At 33.7% G+C, this 18,116-nt stretch overlaps 1 protein-coding gene and 1 pseudogene across 1 annotated transcript; both read right to left on the minus strand.

Annotated features, from left to right (window-relative positions):
* Window positions 1–3,664: 3,664 nt before the first annotated feature.
* LOC132727969 (uncharacterized) lies at window positions 3,665–4,335 on the minus strand (annotated as a pseudogene).
* A 4,663-nt stretch (window positions 4,336–8,998) lies between these two features.
* On the minus strand, window positions 8,999–15,927 carry LOC132727977 (uncharacterized). The gene is made up of 5 exons (XM_060713580.1): window positions 15,053–15,927; window positions 14,380–14,538; window positions 13,435–13,689; window positions 13,058–13,148; window positions 8,999–12,816 (listed from the first exon to the last, which is right to left on the minus strand). Exons 1-5 carry the CDS (start codon window positions 15,614–15,616, stop codon window positions 10,184–10,186), a joined length of 3,702 nt encoding a protein of 1,233 aa, XP_060569563.1. The 5' UTR covers window positions 15,617–15,927; the 3' UTR covers window positions 8,999–10,183.
* Window positions 15,928–18,116: the final 2,189 nt, after the last annotated feature.

Consider the following 18,116-nt stretch of genomic DNA (forward strand, 5'->3'; position numbering starts at 1 on the left):
GGTCATTGATTTTCCCTATATGCATATAGTAAAAACTTAAAAAATCTTCTTTTAAAGAACTGTAAGAGCTAGAGCTTAGATATTTGGCATGAAACATCTTATAGTGAATGTCTACCAAGTTTGTTCAAATAAAAGCCCTGGGGTCAAAATTGGCCTGCCCAAGGGGGTCATTGATTTTCCCTATATGCATATAGTAAAAACTTAAAAAATCTTCTTTTAAAGAACCCAAAGAGCTAGAGCTAAGATATTTGGCATGAAACATCTTCTAGTGAGTGTCTACCAAAGTTGTTCAAATAAAAGCCCTGGGGTCAAAATTGGCCCCGCCCTGGGGGGTCATTGATTTTCCCTATATGCATATAGTAAAAATTTAAAAAATCTTCTTTTAAAGAACCGTAAGAGCTAGAGCTTAGATATTTGGCATGAAACATCTTCTAGTGAATGTCTACCAAGTTTGTTCAAATAAAAGCCCTGGGGTCAAAATTGGCCCCGCCCCAGGGGGTCATTGATTTTCCCTATATGCATATAGTAAAAACTTAAAAAATCTTCTTTTAAAGAACCCAAAGAGCTAGAGCTAAAATATTTAGCATGAAACATGTTCTAATGGGTGTCTACCAAGTATGTTTAAATTAAAGCCCTGGGGTCAAAACTGGCCCCGCCCCAGGTGTCATTGATTTTCCTTATATGTGTTTAGCAAAAACTTAAAAAACTTCTTTGAAAAAAAACAAATAGCTAGAGTTTAGATATTAAGCATGAAACATCTTTAAGTAAATATCTACAAAGTTTGTTCAAATAAAAGCCCGGGGGTCAAAACTGGCTCTGCCCGAGGGGTGTCATTGTTTTTAACTATATGTGTATTATAAGTAAAGACCTTAAAAAATCTTCTTTTAAAAAACCCAATGAGCTAGAACTTACATGTTTAGCATGAAACATCTTCTTATGGGTGTCTACCAAGTCTGTTCAAATAAACAAATAAAAGCCCTTGGGTAAAAATTGGCCCGGGGGGGGGGGGGGGGCTATAAACAGGTGAGCGACCTCAGGGCCATCATGGCCCTCTTGTTACTTTTTGAACTTTGTCTGGAACATAACTCTAAAACTATAAGAGGTATCAACATGAAACTTTGTAGGTAGATAGTTCTCATTGAGTAGGTGTGCAGTGCACAAGAACCGTAACTCTGCCTTGCCTAAGTTTTGAATTATTCCCCTTTGTTTATTTTCACACTTTAAACTTTGTCCAGGACATAACTCTAAAACTATAAGAGGTATCAACATTAAACTTTGTAGGTAGATAGATCACATTAAGCAGGTTTGCAGTGCACAAGAACCGTAACTCTGTCTTGCCTAGTTTTGGAGTTATTTCCCTTTGTTCATTTTGACACTTTGAACTTTGTCTGGGACATTTCTCTAAAATTATAAGAGATATCAACATGAAACTTTGTAGATAGATAGGTCTCATTGGTTAGAAGTGCAGTGCTAAAAAATCAAAACTCTGTCTTGCCTTATTTTGAAGTTATTGCCCTTTGTTTACTTTTACATTTGGACTTTTGTCCGGGACATAACTCTAAAACTATTAGAGATATCAACATGAAACTTTGTAGGTAGATAGATATCATTGGATAGAACTGCAATTATTAAAGAACCTAAACAAAGCCTTGTCTAATATTGGAGTTATTGCCCTTTGTTCATTCTTACACTTTGAATTTTACTCGGGACATAACTCTGAAACTATAAGAGATATCATCAGGAAACTTTATAGATAGATAGATCTCATTGAATAGAAGTGCAGTGCAAAAAAACTCTGCCTTGCCTTATTTTGGAGTTTTTGCCCTTTGTTCATTTTTATATACTTTCCTGTGTCCAAAACCTTCTCGGGGAGCATCACCCGGTTCAACCGGTTCTTGTAATTACTAATTCATGATATTATAATAGTAGTTATAGAATAGAAGTTATGATAATGATGAGTCAGCAATCTGATTGGTTATCCAATCAGGGGTGTGTTTCACTAACGTGCTTACGTTATCGTAACTCGAGTTTGAACGTAACTTTTTGCGTAAGCAGAACTTACGTATTTATTTGCATTTCACTAAACTTTCTTAGCTACGCATTTGCGTAGGTTTAAACTTACGGAATATTAGTGAAACGGTCGCCAGATTTATGACTCTAGTAGGTTGGTAGGTCCACCCCTTTAGTGTTATAGACAGAGCATCAGACGTGATGAAATTTTTCAATACAGTTACTGATCTCGGAAGTTGATTGTTTTGGTCATTTGTCTCCCATCGCTGATTCAGAAATAATATGGGATTTGTAGTTGCGGTCCATTGCGGAGAAAATTGTAATACATGTAACTGGTTAGTTATCCAGGATCTCCTGTTAGATGGACCGAGATATGACCAAACTTTTCTTGAAGTGGGCGTAAAAACAAACCATACAAACAAAATATTGTCTCTCGATGTCGAGCGGGCGATTGTTTCCTGCAAAATAGTTAATTTAACATTGGCCTTTGTGCATACAATTACACAATGTGAACAATGATGCTCAAACGCAACTCTCAAAGACCCCACAAGTTCAGCATTTACATGAATTGCCAACCCTATACGCATCTTTAAAAGCATTTTGAAATAATACTGTTTTCCTGTTTATCATACAGGATTCTCATTTGTGAACAATGGTGTTAGAAAACCCTTCCCCGTAGATAGATATGATCATTAGTGTTTTCCTTGCAAGACAAGAGCTATCAGTGATCACGTGTCGCCTGGTAATAGCCAATTAATTGCATCAGTGATTTTTGATAAGTAGACCTAACAAGTTTTGTGCCCGACAAACAAGACAAATAAACGACAAAGAAGTGATCCTTGTGAGTCTTGATTACTTTGCATATACATGTATATCAGCTTCAGTGTAGCAGGCAACACAAAAATCATTAACAGGTCACATTGCCTTTTTGTGTCGCCTCTACAAAGTAGCGACTTCTCCGTCGTCTGTTCGTCACAAAACTTGTCCGGACTATTCCCTAGAAACTATTGGTGCAATTTCATCCAAACTTTACAGGAATGATCAGTACCAAGTCTAGTTTTGATTTTGAGAAGTCTGAACAAGTTTTGCGAAGGACGGATGGCCGTTCTTTTAGTTGACCATATGGGCTTTTTTCCTTGATCTCAAAAAACCCATAAGGGACGTATTTTCACTCAATAAGCAACCTTTTCCACAACAAGTACACGAATATCCATCCCATAACGTCACTTGAGTCCGCACGGACAGACAGATACTTTATAGAAGGCGACCAAAAAAAGAATCAAACATTGGCTGCCGTTACAGTTTACTTTGATAAATGTATCTAATCATATGTAAGTAAACTTCAATGAAACATAAAACTTTCACACAACTAATATTTCAAAAATAAAATACGAGAAATTGCTTTTACAAGATCTGATATTTTTCGGAAAATGGGACCTCCAGGTCAAGTCACCATGTCGAAATACATATGTTTAAAACTAGTCATCATAAATCTATATGTAGCAATGTTTGTCACTGAATTCATTTATGAACACGATTATGTAGTTTAAAGATGATATTCACAAATAAAAGGAAGCTCAATGTCGCACTTAGCGTCATTCCATGTCCCTTCACGCTCTACAATGAGACAATCTTCCTCACCCATATTGTTTGGTTCACCTTCCCTCCAGTCATTAATTGAATTATCCAGCGGCACAAGATTATCATTCTGAATATCGTCATCGCCATCCTCTCATCGCCATACTGTTTCTTCCTCAATGTCACGTCCTCCGAGAAATACATTTCCAGTCGCTTGTACAAGCACAATTTTCTTCCATACGAACTTAGCTTCTTCTGGATCTTCAATAGCCGTAAGATGCGCACCAATGTCTCTGCACTGTCGCTTAGCAACAGTCCAGTTTGCTACATCTGTTTAGATTTTATAACAGGCGCGTTTCCATCGTAGCCATCCGTCGATGCATTGCGTCATTTTATAAGTCTGCCAAGTGTTATGATGCGGCTGTATGGTATCTTCTGCTGAAGTGTTGTTAATTGTCAATAGGAGCCTGCAAGCGTTTTCATCGGAATTGAAACTAGAAGCCTTACAGCCGTGAAGTTGTGCGGTAGTCTCCAAGCATTTTCTAGCACAAGCCAACATATTAGGCTCATGTGTTTTATTCAAATATTGTCCTCTAGTTGCACCAATATACACAAATCCTTTTGACTCGCATGAATATTCTGGTACACCAACGGCGAACAACACATACAATATATCAAACATTAATTCTCTGTTATGAGAAACAACAATCATGATGTTTTAAGTGGATATATACAATCTGTAGATTTATTTCAAACTGCTCAGACTTAAAAATTAACTAAGAATGAATTTTTGCTTATTGTGTCAAGACTATACACGTAATTGTTCTACATACAGTGCAAAACGAAAATTATGCTCACGCTAATCTGTATTAGGTTATGGAGCCTAAATGTACGAAATAAGGCAAACATGTTCATTCTTAGGATTGTGCTAATGGATAAAGGACGTGGCATTTTACATCGATGATTACGTAGATATGCCAGTTATATCTATAAGCCCTTAACATGGTCAAATTTCGTAATGCTCTGCTTTATATTTAGACCAGTACACTCAGGGTTAAATTTTCAATATATAAAATTAAAAATTAGGACAATTAACATTAAAGTGCAATGATCGGGCTGCAAAGAAGTGCAGTTTGACCTTGACAACGGCCAATTACCTTCTCTTTCAACAAGTAATGAGTTAGCATATATGGCCACTCATCCTCGTTATAATACAATGTGTTATATTTGTTTGTTTGTTGTTTGTTGTTGTTGTTTTTATATTATTATTATTATTATTATTATTTCAAAGTGGACGTTAAAAGTGTGCAAATATAATTAATATGAAAGTTTATATTGACAATACTTTCCTTCGTGAAAAGAAAAACAAACAAAAAAACTGTTTAAAACAATTACGCATGACTTTGTAACATGCCTTTAATTAAATTGTAACTTTTCTGTTGCAATTCTAAAACGATTATTCTCAATCTATTTTGTGTGTTTTATTTGATTTAAAATAATATCAGTCACACAGAAAAAAACCAATTTAACGGTACATTAATGTTTAAATTTCCTTTGTTTTTTAATTACTATAATTAACACCACCGTCATCATCGACCCCCGTCACTGTCGCCCTTATATACCTATAATTAAGAATCACCGAAATGTGATGCATTGCAAATCTGTACGAGTTTAGATTATCTAAAATTTTACAGCTATTTTCAAAGTGTTAAACTTATTTCAGAACTTCTTTACATCGAAGAGATATTTTTGATGGAAACTATACATTTATTTAAAAGTGTTTCTCTTTTCTTCTGTTTTTATTTAAATAACCAGCAACCATTTACGCCTGAAACAATGAGAACGATCAACATTAATTCCAGTGTCAATATTATACACTAAAAGCATGAAATCCTTATTGTTACTTCGTCAAACCTGAAGTGCATCCTGTAAAAATCAATACAAACTATACGTGATGATATTTGACAAGCAATTAACAAAACAATTCAATCCAGACTTTGTATTTTCAGTTTGGGTTGATAATGGCTTTAATTTTCACAAGATTATTATTTTAAACATACAATCAAAATAAAACAATTATTTTTCAAATTTGCTGTTTTAAACTCTGTCGGAAAATCAAATCATTATAAAAGTTTAAAATGTCATGTTTTTTAGAAAGGAAATAAAGGGAACGAGATGTCTGACTCTGCTGGCAGGGGGTTTCGTTGTTATTTACTCAAGATGATTGTGAAATTCGCAATAATGATCATAATAAATCTTCTGTAATAAATGTACATTTGGCCATCGTCATTACACTGTACTTCTTTTAGTTAGCCTCGTTCAGTTATGCCTACACCGGGTGAAAGGTACCAAGATAATAGACCAGTTCGCCCGGTGGTGTTTGTTCTTTCGCAAAGTCAATAGTCAGACTTACTTCATTTATTCTTAAAAAAAATATCCGCTAGAATGTGAACCTTGCCATGTCAGAAAAGGAAACTTTAGAAAATCTACACTATTAAGTAAGATGCTACAGTTGTAACGAGTTTAAAGTAGCATGACTGACCACAGATTCATGCTAACTTTTATGAATGTTTTGAAAAAAACAGAACATTTTTATCAAGTTTGATTTTCTTGAAATACTTTGGCTTGGCTCATTATCTGAAGTACTAGACTGTTCCAATTCAAAGTGCATTGCTTGTTCCTATGGAAAATTCATTCAAAAACCCATATCTAAATTTGCAGACACACATCATCTATAACCATTACATCAAACCAAGCTATTTTCCTACCTAATGTACCTAATGTAGAAAATACTCCTTATGAGAAATAGTGTTAAGCAAGTAGAACCGACATGCGTACAGTTTCTCATTCTATTCTCTCTCCAACATCGAAACGGTTTACCAACACGTATATTAGAGAACATTACCTTTATCCAAGATTAGAAGAAAACAAATCTAAAATGATATATTTAACCATTGGATGTTCAGTCGTATTTTATTGAATGTGATATTTGCAATCTACCATGCGTGTATTAGAAATAAATGTAATTTTTCAATGATTGTCTCAGTCCTTATCCAGCATGCAAAATTGTTTATAACTGAGGATGCCGAATTTTGTTTTATTTCAATACCAGTGAGAATCTTTTACAAATATTAGAGAACTCTTCGGCTCAGTGAAGAGAAGGTATTTGTTGGCATATAGAAATTAAGTGACTCTCAAAATAACTGCTTCCATGTGCAAAATTACATATAACGGTATTTTGTTTTTGTATCTATTTTCCTGTTTTCCAGTTTGATCGTTTTTGTTTTTGTTTCATTAAATGAATATGCATCTGCTTGAAATTTGTAAGTAAAGCTAGGATAGGAATTGTGTTTTATGACACATAGATGTTTAACAAGAGGGCCATAATGGCCCTGGATCGCTCCCCTGACCCATCAACCGCATCCAAGCAATGTCTTAGACAAGCATCCTGGCCAAGTTTGATGACAACTGAGTCAAACATGTGACCTCTAGTGTGTTAAAAAGGTTTTTCCATATTTGGGCAATGTGACCTAATTTTTGACCGGAGACGACCCATATTCAGCTATTTTATTGAACCTGTCCATTGACACGTGTATGACCAATCTTCTACCTATGTATCGTAAGACCGTCATATTTCACAAGACGAAAAAGTCCAAGTTTGATCTATGATCTTTCAGTAAGACCTTTATCTTTGAGTTTCCGCTATGAATTTTGCGTCTCAAGACAATTATTATGCCAAGTAATTTCAAAATCCTTTAAAGTTGACAATTGTCCGCACACAAAAGATATCCAATTTTGACCTTTGACATACCGAGTATATGCGTTACTAAACACAACTGGACACAATTAATTGACCAGGTATATGTAGGGGTCCTACGAAGTCAAGTTACAAGTACTTTTTCGGTGTTATGCTCGCACACGACATCCTAGCATTGACAGACAACCTCAGCAAATCTCCCCAACAAGTTTTATTGTCAGCATCCGAGGGCCAGCGGCTAGCAAAGCGGACTCTATATAGTTTGATAGACATGAGATCAGACGACAGTTTTGATTCTTTATGGATTAAACTTCAAAGTGAGAGTTATCGTGTCGATGTTAACGATCCAAATGTTCCGCGGAAGAGAAAGGCGCCCACACGATTCGAGATGGGACACGGTTTTGGCTACCACCCCGTTACAGTGCAGGACGTGTTCCGGCCATCGCCAGTGTTAAAGAGAGATTTGACCTACCGGGATATCGCGTACTTCAAAACGTGGAGAATTTACTTATAAAGGCCGCACAACCTTTGAAGACCGAGTACACTAGAGAACTTGGTTTTGTTTGTGATTTCTGTGGTAACAATATTAACAGAAACATCTAAGATGTGCAGCTTCAGCTGCTACGTTCACATTTTGAAAAATCAGAAAATAGTACTGTTATTTTACCTGACATTTTGAAATTTGCGCCAGAACAGTCAGCACTGTCCTCTGAGGTCGTTGTGTTGTTAAAGATTTTGTTAGTAATGCCTGCTACTAATACTACCAGTGAAAGGACATTCTCGGCGTTCAGAAGAATTAAGACATACCTGAGATCGACAATGTCTCAAGTACGTTTGAATAATCTAATTGTGTTACATATTCATAAGTACAGGACAGATTCACTCAACTAACGTGTTATTGCCGATGAGTTCATTACCACCAGAGAACGACGGCGATAAGTTTTTTGAAAATTTACATAAAATGAGACTCTGTGGTGTGTAAGATTATTGTTAACAAAATACAAGTTACTGCTAAACTAAAAGTGGTTATTGTTGACTCGTAATTATTCTTCCATCATGTCATCGATTATTATTTAAGCTTATACCATTATGTGATTTATGCTAAACAATAATCCACGTACTGTAATATTTCTTTTATTTGTTTATTTATAATCATCAGATAAAATGCATCTAAAGAATTATAATTACATCAGTTATATTTTATTTTTCATTTGCCAAATATCAATTACATGTATTCATCTTTTATGTACCTGTCCGTCCGTCTTGCGCCCTTAAAACTTACGACGCACTTAAATCTGTAAAAAATCGTTGACATATTACTATAAAATGTACTAGCGGCATGCTGTAAACTGTGCCAAATATAAAACGCCCCTGAGAGAATCCTAGAATAAAAAAAAAATTCCGGGGGAGCATGCCACCGTATCCCCTAGATTCAACCTAAAACCAATCAAAATGGCCGCACCAACACAAAATCGTGACGACGGGCCTGATTATTGATAGTTAACTTTTGTCCAAGTATAAATAATTTCTGCACATTTATAGCAAAGTTACAGCCAAGTTAAGCAAAGAACAGTCAACATTTAATAAGTTCACATTCAAGGTCAATGTCATTTATAAGTCAAGTTAAAATCAAGTTTGATTTTCATTACGGTTTTGTCTTTAAAGATGGGGTGCCTTATATATACTAGTAGACAATCTATTCATAAATAATAAAGTTACAGAGTTACAGCAAAAAAAAAAAAAAAAAAAACAACCAAAAAATCAGAAAAGTTCAACTTTTTAATCTTTAAGGTCAAGGTCATTTATGGACTCGTGGTCAAGGTCAATCTAATCAACTTACAGGAGCATTACAGATGATCGGTTTAAACATATTTTTATTTCGAACATTTTGTACAGACAAAATTATCATAAATATTGTATAACATAATACAATGCTGAAAAAAGATCAGATCCTAAAACATAAAATGCTTATAAAGGCCTTTTCCTAACATAAATTTAATTACTATAAATAAGACGGGTTTGAAAACGTTTGAAATATTTAATAAGAAGAGAAAATAATTATTATTACTAGTAGATTAAAGAAACATGAAAAAAGATAGCATAACGACCTACGAAACAAAAACATATAGTAGGTGTTTATACCTGAAAGGAGTAGAAACAGGGACTTAATAGATATAATGCAATACTTGTCTTGTTAATAAGTGTATTCAGTTTTAGACTTTCATAACTTGAGATAGAAAAGAAACATAACGTAATAAAAAATAGAAAAGAGAAAGAGGAAAATCTATTCGGTAAGTATACTGGAGGAGCAGTAGATGTAGCATAGACTATGGAAATCGTTTGCTATTTCGGATATATATTTGGACTGCCTGAAATATACTGATGTTGATGTCGTCACTTAAGTTTGTGTCGCCGTGAATGATTGTTGTGTCCAAGTATGAAGCCAATTCGTTATTAAAAACAAAGCTATAGCTACTTTGGTACATTTCTGGCTATTTTCCAACTAACTATCAGAGTTGTGAGTCGAGTTTATTCTTAAGTAGTTCTTGAGATAGTTGGACAAAGTGTTCCTATATAGCCCCCCTCCCGCCCCATCCCCGGAAATAAAAAACAACAACAAACAAACTATGTTTTGTGGGGGTATAAAAACACTTTGATCATGCTATATGTATGTAGTAATTGAATCAAATTGAATATCACTGCAGTAAAGTGTTATTGATGGCTACAGGTAAATGGTAGTAGAACCAAACATACTTTTTTCCCGAAACTTTAAATACTCGAACAATTTGCCAGATGGCTTGGAATTCACATGTTTAAAGATGTTTGTGATGAGAAAAGTCATTTTACAGTGTTGAATTTACAATTTTGCAATCCATCATTTTCACAAGGCAAAGGCATACGCGTCACTTCCAGCATATTTGTACGTTTAACAACATTCAAATATGCATCTATATCCACTCCGAGGTTGTGTACGTTAACAATATTTGGAAGTTCAAAGAGACTGTCAACAAACATTTGCGCTGTTTCCATATCCATTGTGATCCCGTAAAAGCAAATTTCTTTGAGATTCGTCATATTTGAATCGACAGTTAAAGACCTACTGGCAATATCAACAAAAAATAGCGTAAACGTTTCTAGCTGGTGAAGCGTGTGCAAAACATAATTTATGTCTTCAGTAAATAAAAATCTTTTATCAAGATCATTTACCAATTGCAGTTCTGTAAGGCATCCAGCGTTTGACAAATTACGAAAATGCAAGATGCTATGAGGATTAACACGCAGATATTTTAGATTTTGAGTTTTGATATCAGAAATGATTACATTCTTACAAATAATGTCAAGTTTCTGGATATTCTGTTGCATACCAAGGTCAAGCAAATGACCTTCGCACTTTTCCGTCGTACAAGTTAAACTGTACAACGATATAACCTTTAGAGGTGACTTCTGTATGAATGATGACAATTGTTCCATACAATCATGAGGTAACTCGTAAATGGCAACATCCATATACTGAAGACGAGTAAGGCCTATTACCCATCTAAATGACTCCGAATCAAAATATTGATAATTCCAAAAACTAATCACGCTGTCTTTGACAATTTGGTGCAATGTATTAACGTTAGTACCACAATAAACAAGAACATCACACATATGTATCATCACCTGCTCATTTAAGTCTCCTTCTTGAAAGCAATCAGATATAAGACGCGTTATTTGGTCTATCAGAAAACTATCCTCGTAAAAGAAGTACGAGTCCCTGTCCCTTCTCATATCATCATCAATGCTTGCGATATAGCAAATGACCTCTGTAATATCTTTAATAGAACCGGGTGACATTCCACATACCATTTTCAACACGTTTGATAACTGCAATATAGCTGCAACTGACTCGAAATCTTTAAGCAAGTCATGGAATACATTCGCTGTAGTTTTGCTTTGATTCATCCCTGATGCAGTATTATGCACTCCGTGGCATTGGCTGACTAAATAAAGAGCTGCAAAGAACTCCAGGTAAGATTTATGGATGAATATCAACGCAGTTCTCTCTCTTGTAGGATTAAAGCATTTCTCTTCAACAACAATACCTAGATCGATTACTTTCTGTATTGATTGTGTTGATAAACCATTCTCCTTTAGAAATACCCGACTGAAAGTACTTGTTCTTGTCTCCACCAATAATTTGAACGCAACACTTCCAATTTGAAACAGAAATTGTTTGTTTTCCTCACATCTTGGAAATCTGCGTAAAAGATCGGGCAGTACTATAGTATCGGTGAGGAACATATCTTGCAAACATACATCCCCTGTTTTATCCTCTGACCAAGCAATCATGATATTCAATAAATGACTGTATATATCAGTTGCAGATCGTCCAATATCATTCTCCATACAGAAAAACCATACAAGCTGTTGTAAAAGCAGAGGATTATTTTCTAATTTTTCAATTTTGCTCAATCTAATTTTGTCTAAAAATGATTTACATGATTGATCAGTTTGGTCATTTTGTGCAAGGTATTTTCTTACGAACATTTTCATATGTTTTACATTTATTCCTAACAAGTCGATTCTTTGGTCACATTCAGAAGATTTCATGTTGATAATACCCTTTGCTGAAGGCCGAGACAATGTTATGATCCTTGCATCCTGTAGTTGGTTTCTACTGGGTAACCCGTAACTTTCATGTGGTAATAAACCTTTAGGTTCTGGAGGAATCCATTCATCCAAACTGTCAGCAATGACAAGGCAGCGTTCAGATTCTGTGGCAAATATTCTATCTATGATTTCTGATGTTGAAAGATCGGTAGATGTGGCAAATGATTTTATCATGTCGATGAAACTCCCATAACCAGACATTCGTTCTAATGGTACGAAGAAGAGAAACTCAAACTGTTTGATTTCTTTCATATTTTCAATGTTTGTTTTTGAAAAAACTTCATTATAATCCCCTTTGACGTGCATTCCGGTTGAAGGTATTGTTTCACCATCTTCACTGCTATCATATTCATCAGATGGCATAGACTTATTTTTATCTAATATCTTTAAGGAACCATTTTCATGCATAATTTCATCATCAACACTAACATCTTCTTTAGCCTGTTGATGGATGTCAGGACTGTTACCAGACCTTTGCCGTTCACTCTCACATATGCCTAAACACCAGTTATGAATCATCATTTTGCAAAAGGCACTTTTTCCAGTACCTACGTTGCCTACAATATATATACTTCTATGTTGTTTATCATTTGTTTGTAGTATATCTCGATAATGACTTACGGGCCTTGAAATGTATTGTGAATCTCTTGTCCGATGTAAGTTATGTGTCTTGTCCCCTTTCTTCTTGTCTTCCACGGTCATGTTTGGAAATATGTACATGTCTTCAATATTCAAGTCGTTTTCTTGTGATTTCAAAGGTGAAATCGATGTTTTTATGTAATGAGTTTGGTAAAGGTGTACTAATCTTTTCTGAAGTGCTGTTAATACAAAAAATATATAATTTCACAATGGTAAAGATTATATTACTTTTGTTTGTAGGATTGAAAAATATCAAAATAATTAAACCAGTTAAAATAACTATTACAATAACTGTTTAAAATAACTGTTAATATATTTTAAAGATCACGTGCAAAAATTGCACACATAGATTGTGTACATACATGTATTTTCAAAAAACAAAAACAATGAGCCTTAAAAACTAATAGAAATGTACAATACCAAGTTTTGCCTGTACGAAGTCTAATTGATTTAGATGTTTAACACGCAAGCTTTCAAATTTGTGAAATTCAGTTTCTAATGATGCCAGTCGCTGAAAGAAAAATAGATGAAATAATGGGAAAAGATACAATAGAAGTAGATAGTTACACTTGTTATATGTCTCAATAAGTCGTATAACTTAAAATCTCGTTGCTGATGACGAGTGTTTTGTTAGCCTTTTTAGTAAATATTTCACGGGTTTGTTTCCATCATAATATAAGCAGCATTCCTATTAACAGTTATAATTATACTATTTTTTACAAAATAAATTGAAGTGGTTACGAATAGCTTATTGTATTTTATTGCAAAGAAATGTAACTCAAGGCTATCCAACTTACTGATTCAAGGCGTTCGACTCGATCGTAGAGGATCTTATCCGTTTTTTCACGTTCTTCTTTCAAAAAGTCTTGAACAACTGTTCTCGTCGTATCTTTAATTGTTTCAATATGTTTTGCACCACTCGCACCAATATCGTCCTTTGCCTCTTGAATGGTACGGGTTAATTCCTCGCATTTTTCAGAAAGAAGGTTAAAAGATTGTTTGAACACTTCTGCCTCATCATTAGTAGTAATAATAAACGTCTTTTCCTTTAACTTGAGAATAAGAAAATACATAATTAATTTATTAAGTACTGAGTGGCAATCATTAAAGATTATCTCTTACCCAAGCAGAATTATTGTGGAGTATGGTCTGAGCAGAAATATTATTAAAAGAAATCGAGTATAGCAACGCTCAACGTGCGAGAGACGACAAGCATTACGCGATCTATGGCCATTGTTTGCTGACATGTGTTTAAAATAAGACAAACTGCTGTTGACTCTTTTTTACGTATTGCTTTTATCAATCTCATATAATATCGATTTACATTTAAAGGAACTCTCTCTGTCCTGCCGATATGAGTTCTAACGACAAAAAGTCCTTAACATTCTCCTTTTGTTATTCGAAACATGACGTCTGATCGAATCGTTTGTTAATACAATAGTTTTTTAACGAAATCGGACGGAAGAGGTTGTTGAGGAGGATTGTTAGCTTTTTTCTTAGTGTTACTATCCTACTATTGTAATCATTACTTATAGCTAGATCTTGCTTAAAGATTAATCAAATTACATTGGCTATATAATGCTTTACACTTTTCTAAAAATGATCATCCAAGATATAAGGGCTTCCAAAACAATAACATCTGATACATGCTTATTGATAAAACCAAACATAATCTTAGTGACTAATCATGCTTTGTATCATACGGTACTTTTGGCAAGTACAAAAGAGTATCTTTAGATTACCTGATTTAAATTAGCGATCGCTTCTTTTGCATCACACCTTGCTCCCAGTTCCTCACTGTCCTCAAGTATTCTTATCATATCATCTATAATATCATTCAGTTCAGATTCATCAAGCTCCATGTTTGCAGAATGGCATAGATTATTTCTTCCGTGCAGTGTCTAAATATAAGAGTACAATACTAGTACAAAAATTTCCAACAATGAAAAACAACAATCACACTAGTTCAAACTTCATTAATTTTAAAGTACGTTTGTTTTATTTCGAGTTTTGTCATAATTTAATAAGAACAGCTTGAGTACAATTTTCATGTCTTGAGATTAAGATTTTATTAGTACCAGAGATAGGGACTATTTATTTCAAATTCGTGTCCAAAAGAATAATATGCATGTATACAACTATTATTCAGTTATCTGTTGTATCGTGACGTTTCCTTCCAAATAATTACAAGTCTTATATAGTGTAATGTTTGGTATTATCATGCTTTTTTGCAACATGCTACCTCAATTACTCATTACGCATGTAGGAGAGGTGGTACAATATTTAACTTTAACAATATATCGTTTGAACAAAGTTTACTAGTATGTAGCATTATATTTTATAGTCGTCCCAAAAGTTGTAGGATTAGCTCTTTACAAATCATACAAATGAGCTAAAGATGTTAACATAATTTACCTTTTCAAGCATCCCGCTGCTGTTCAATGTATCTGACAGATGAGATTTGAGACTAATGTTGTTTATTAATACATGAAGCAATCCTGCTATGTCTATATCTACTGCCTTTTTCATCTTTGTATATCCCGGAGCTTTGATATAACATTTTCCAATCTCCCATGGACTGGTACACCATTTATGTAGGGCTGTATTTTTCCAGTTAGGATCAGGGGGCATGGAGCCATGGCAATTTATTATTTCTTTATGAATAGCATCACAGATGTTAGCAGGACAGGGGAATGTATTCTTTGGACAAAAACAGCCACATCCTTTTATGTCAAAAGGACATTTATTTTTGCCATTATGATTTACCTTGCACACATGTAAAGGTCTCAGACTTCTAAGAAAACAAGAGTTACACAAGGTCCCAGGTATGTGTTTTATTGTTGAAAGAATTCTTTCATGTTCCTTCTTAACCGCATAATCGGTGAAATCTGCTATACCCTGTCTGAGATATTTATACGCCAATCCACCTTTGACCCAGTTTCGGTACCCTGTTTTCTCTATATCGTGTTGAAGACTCATTGCAGCGATATAAATACAGACACTTGTGTCTTATATCTACCATAACATTGTCATTTTTGGAACATTTCTCTGAAAATGGAATAGTTTGGTTTATTTATCCCTGCACATTTAGATTCATCTGTAGACTTTTGTAGGCATGATTTCTTTTAAAAATACTACATCCGCTGTGTTTAAAATATAAAAAAATGAAGAAGAGAATCAATTTTACACTATAGAGGAAATATCTCTTTCTATTCTAACTTGTCTGTTCATCAGATGTGACTAGAACAGGAAGAATCGCTATATTTGTCAAGTAAACAAATATTATACGGACAAACATGCAACAAAATAAGATATCATGGTAACAATACAACAAGATATAATAATTAATCAAAATTGGGAAGATAATATTAACATAAAAGAAAAATATGTAATAACATAATGTAAACTTTACCTACCATTTTAGTCGGATGTCATATAAAGTACAATGTACAAATGTAACTAGAACAGGCTCAGCTCGATAACTGCGGGGTTATCAATGTATTTGTTGATAACAAAAATCGATTTTATCAACAGTTGCACAGATTTATGCAAGAAGATGCGTGTTTTTAAACCTACCTACCCTAGTTACATGAGTTTTACCTAGTTGTTTTAGGCTATCAGTCTTAATTCCTGTATAAATCTTAATGTTGTGCAGATTTATTGTAAAATGTATAGCAAATTCGGGAAAACAGCCATAGATTTGAAGGACATTTGATACAGCTTTTTAAAGACATAATTATAAACGGAATGAAAACTCACAGCATTTATTCAAACTTTGAATGATTTTAAAATATGATAACAGAAACATATACATGTTCTTGATATACATGTATATGTATACAAGAAAAGAAACTACTAAGTATATAACGTAAGTATACATTTTTGAATGATCTAGGTTAACAATTAATCTTTACTCAACAAATCATTGAAGTTACATTAGATTCTAGCCAGTAAATCACTAGTAATTGAAGTAAATTTGGTGATACAGTACTCTACTTTTAATATGAATATGAAATTGGCCCACTTTTCATATCTGGAATGCCCTCCTTGCATATTTGACGCAGCCTTGATTCTATCAACATGGAGTTCAAACGTGCATAAATCTATCCGTCTCATGGGAATATTATTCCACTCCTTCAACAAAGCAGTTCTTTGTTTGTCAAAGTAGCAGGCGACTATGACGCCTCCCTACCCTTCTGTCTAGTACATTCAAAAGGTACAAGTATTCAATTAGAGACAAATCTTGATTGTATATCGCCAATTCGAGTGAGGTTTATGTTAAAGTTTGTTCAAAAGGCACAACAAATAGAATATAATACAATCATAAAATTTCATAATGTAGGTCATATCTAGTATGAAATTAGGTCACATCAAGTGTGAAACTATGTCAAAGAATAGGATATCATTCAGTTTCAAACAAATTTATAGGGTTACGTTACTTCAAGTGAAAAGAAAACTAGGTTATTAAAAAGTTATGTCACATCAAGTGTGAAACAGGATTTAAAAAAAACATGCCAAATCTGGTGTGAAACTTCAAGAAGTAGGAAGTAGGAAGTTAAAGGAAATAAATTACTTCAATGACAATTTCAATTATTTTTTAACTTAGGGAGTATTTAGTGATGTACATTTAGATAATATTTAAAGGAGGATTGACCTACTAGTAAATTATATGCTTAAACAAATCTCATTATTTTTTCAATATATATTAACTATAAGATTAATTATAATGTACGAATTTTTTTTTACATTGTATTTGAAATATATTGCTTAAATCTAAATTCCATAAATGATATTTAATTAATTCCGGTTTTTATGTTCTGAAAGGACTGGAAAGTTGTTATTTGAACTAACTTGAATAATTTGAATAAGTGATTAAATTATTGATTTTAATTGTTGGATAAAAATGAGAGCAGATGTGTTGACTGTTTCCTAAGCTATGTTGTGTAGATTACCTGTGTATGATTTGAACATGTTTACTAGCAGATGTTGAGTACTTGTTGAACATTGTTGTATATGTAAGACCAAAAATGTTATGTTGAAAATTGTAAATGAACTTGTATGAATGTATGCATTTTGTGTGGGTTATGAAAATCATGAGTAAAAGAAAGTATGAATGATGTGTTGTTTATGATGACAATTGCTGTGTAACTGACTGAAAACATTTATAGATGTTGTGTGGATATAAAACATGTACATGGTCAAGAAAACTCAGGTCTAGGTCAGTTTGAAAAGTGCTAAATGACTCATAGTATCTATTTTGTAGTAAATATACATGTACTTTAATGGAAAAATTTTGATTTCAAGTCTTTTCACTGATTTTTTTTATGGTTTTGAAAGTCCTTTTAATGCCATATTAAATTTTTTTGTGAAAAAAGAAGGATTGTAAATATTCCATATGATCAATTGTCAAGGTGGTAACAGGAAAATGTTAAATTATTGTCAGTTCTTACTAAGCTTAACCTGTTGAGACAAAAACGGT

The sequence above is a fragment of the Ruditapes philippinarum genome, unplaced genomic scaffold (assembly GCF_026571515.1).
Source record: "Ruditapes philippinarum isolate M1 unplaced genomic scaffold, ASM2657151v2 ctg4645_1_1_1_1, whole genome shotgun sequence".
Classification (NCBI taxonomy): domain Eukaryota; kingdom Metazoa; phylum Mollusca; class Bivalvia; order Venerida; family Veneridae; genus Ruditapes; species Ruditapes philippinarum.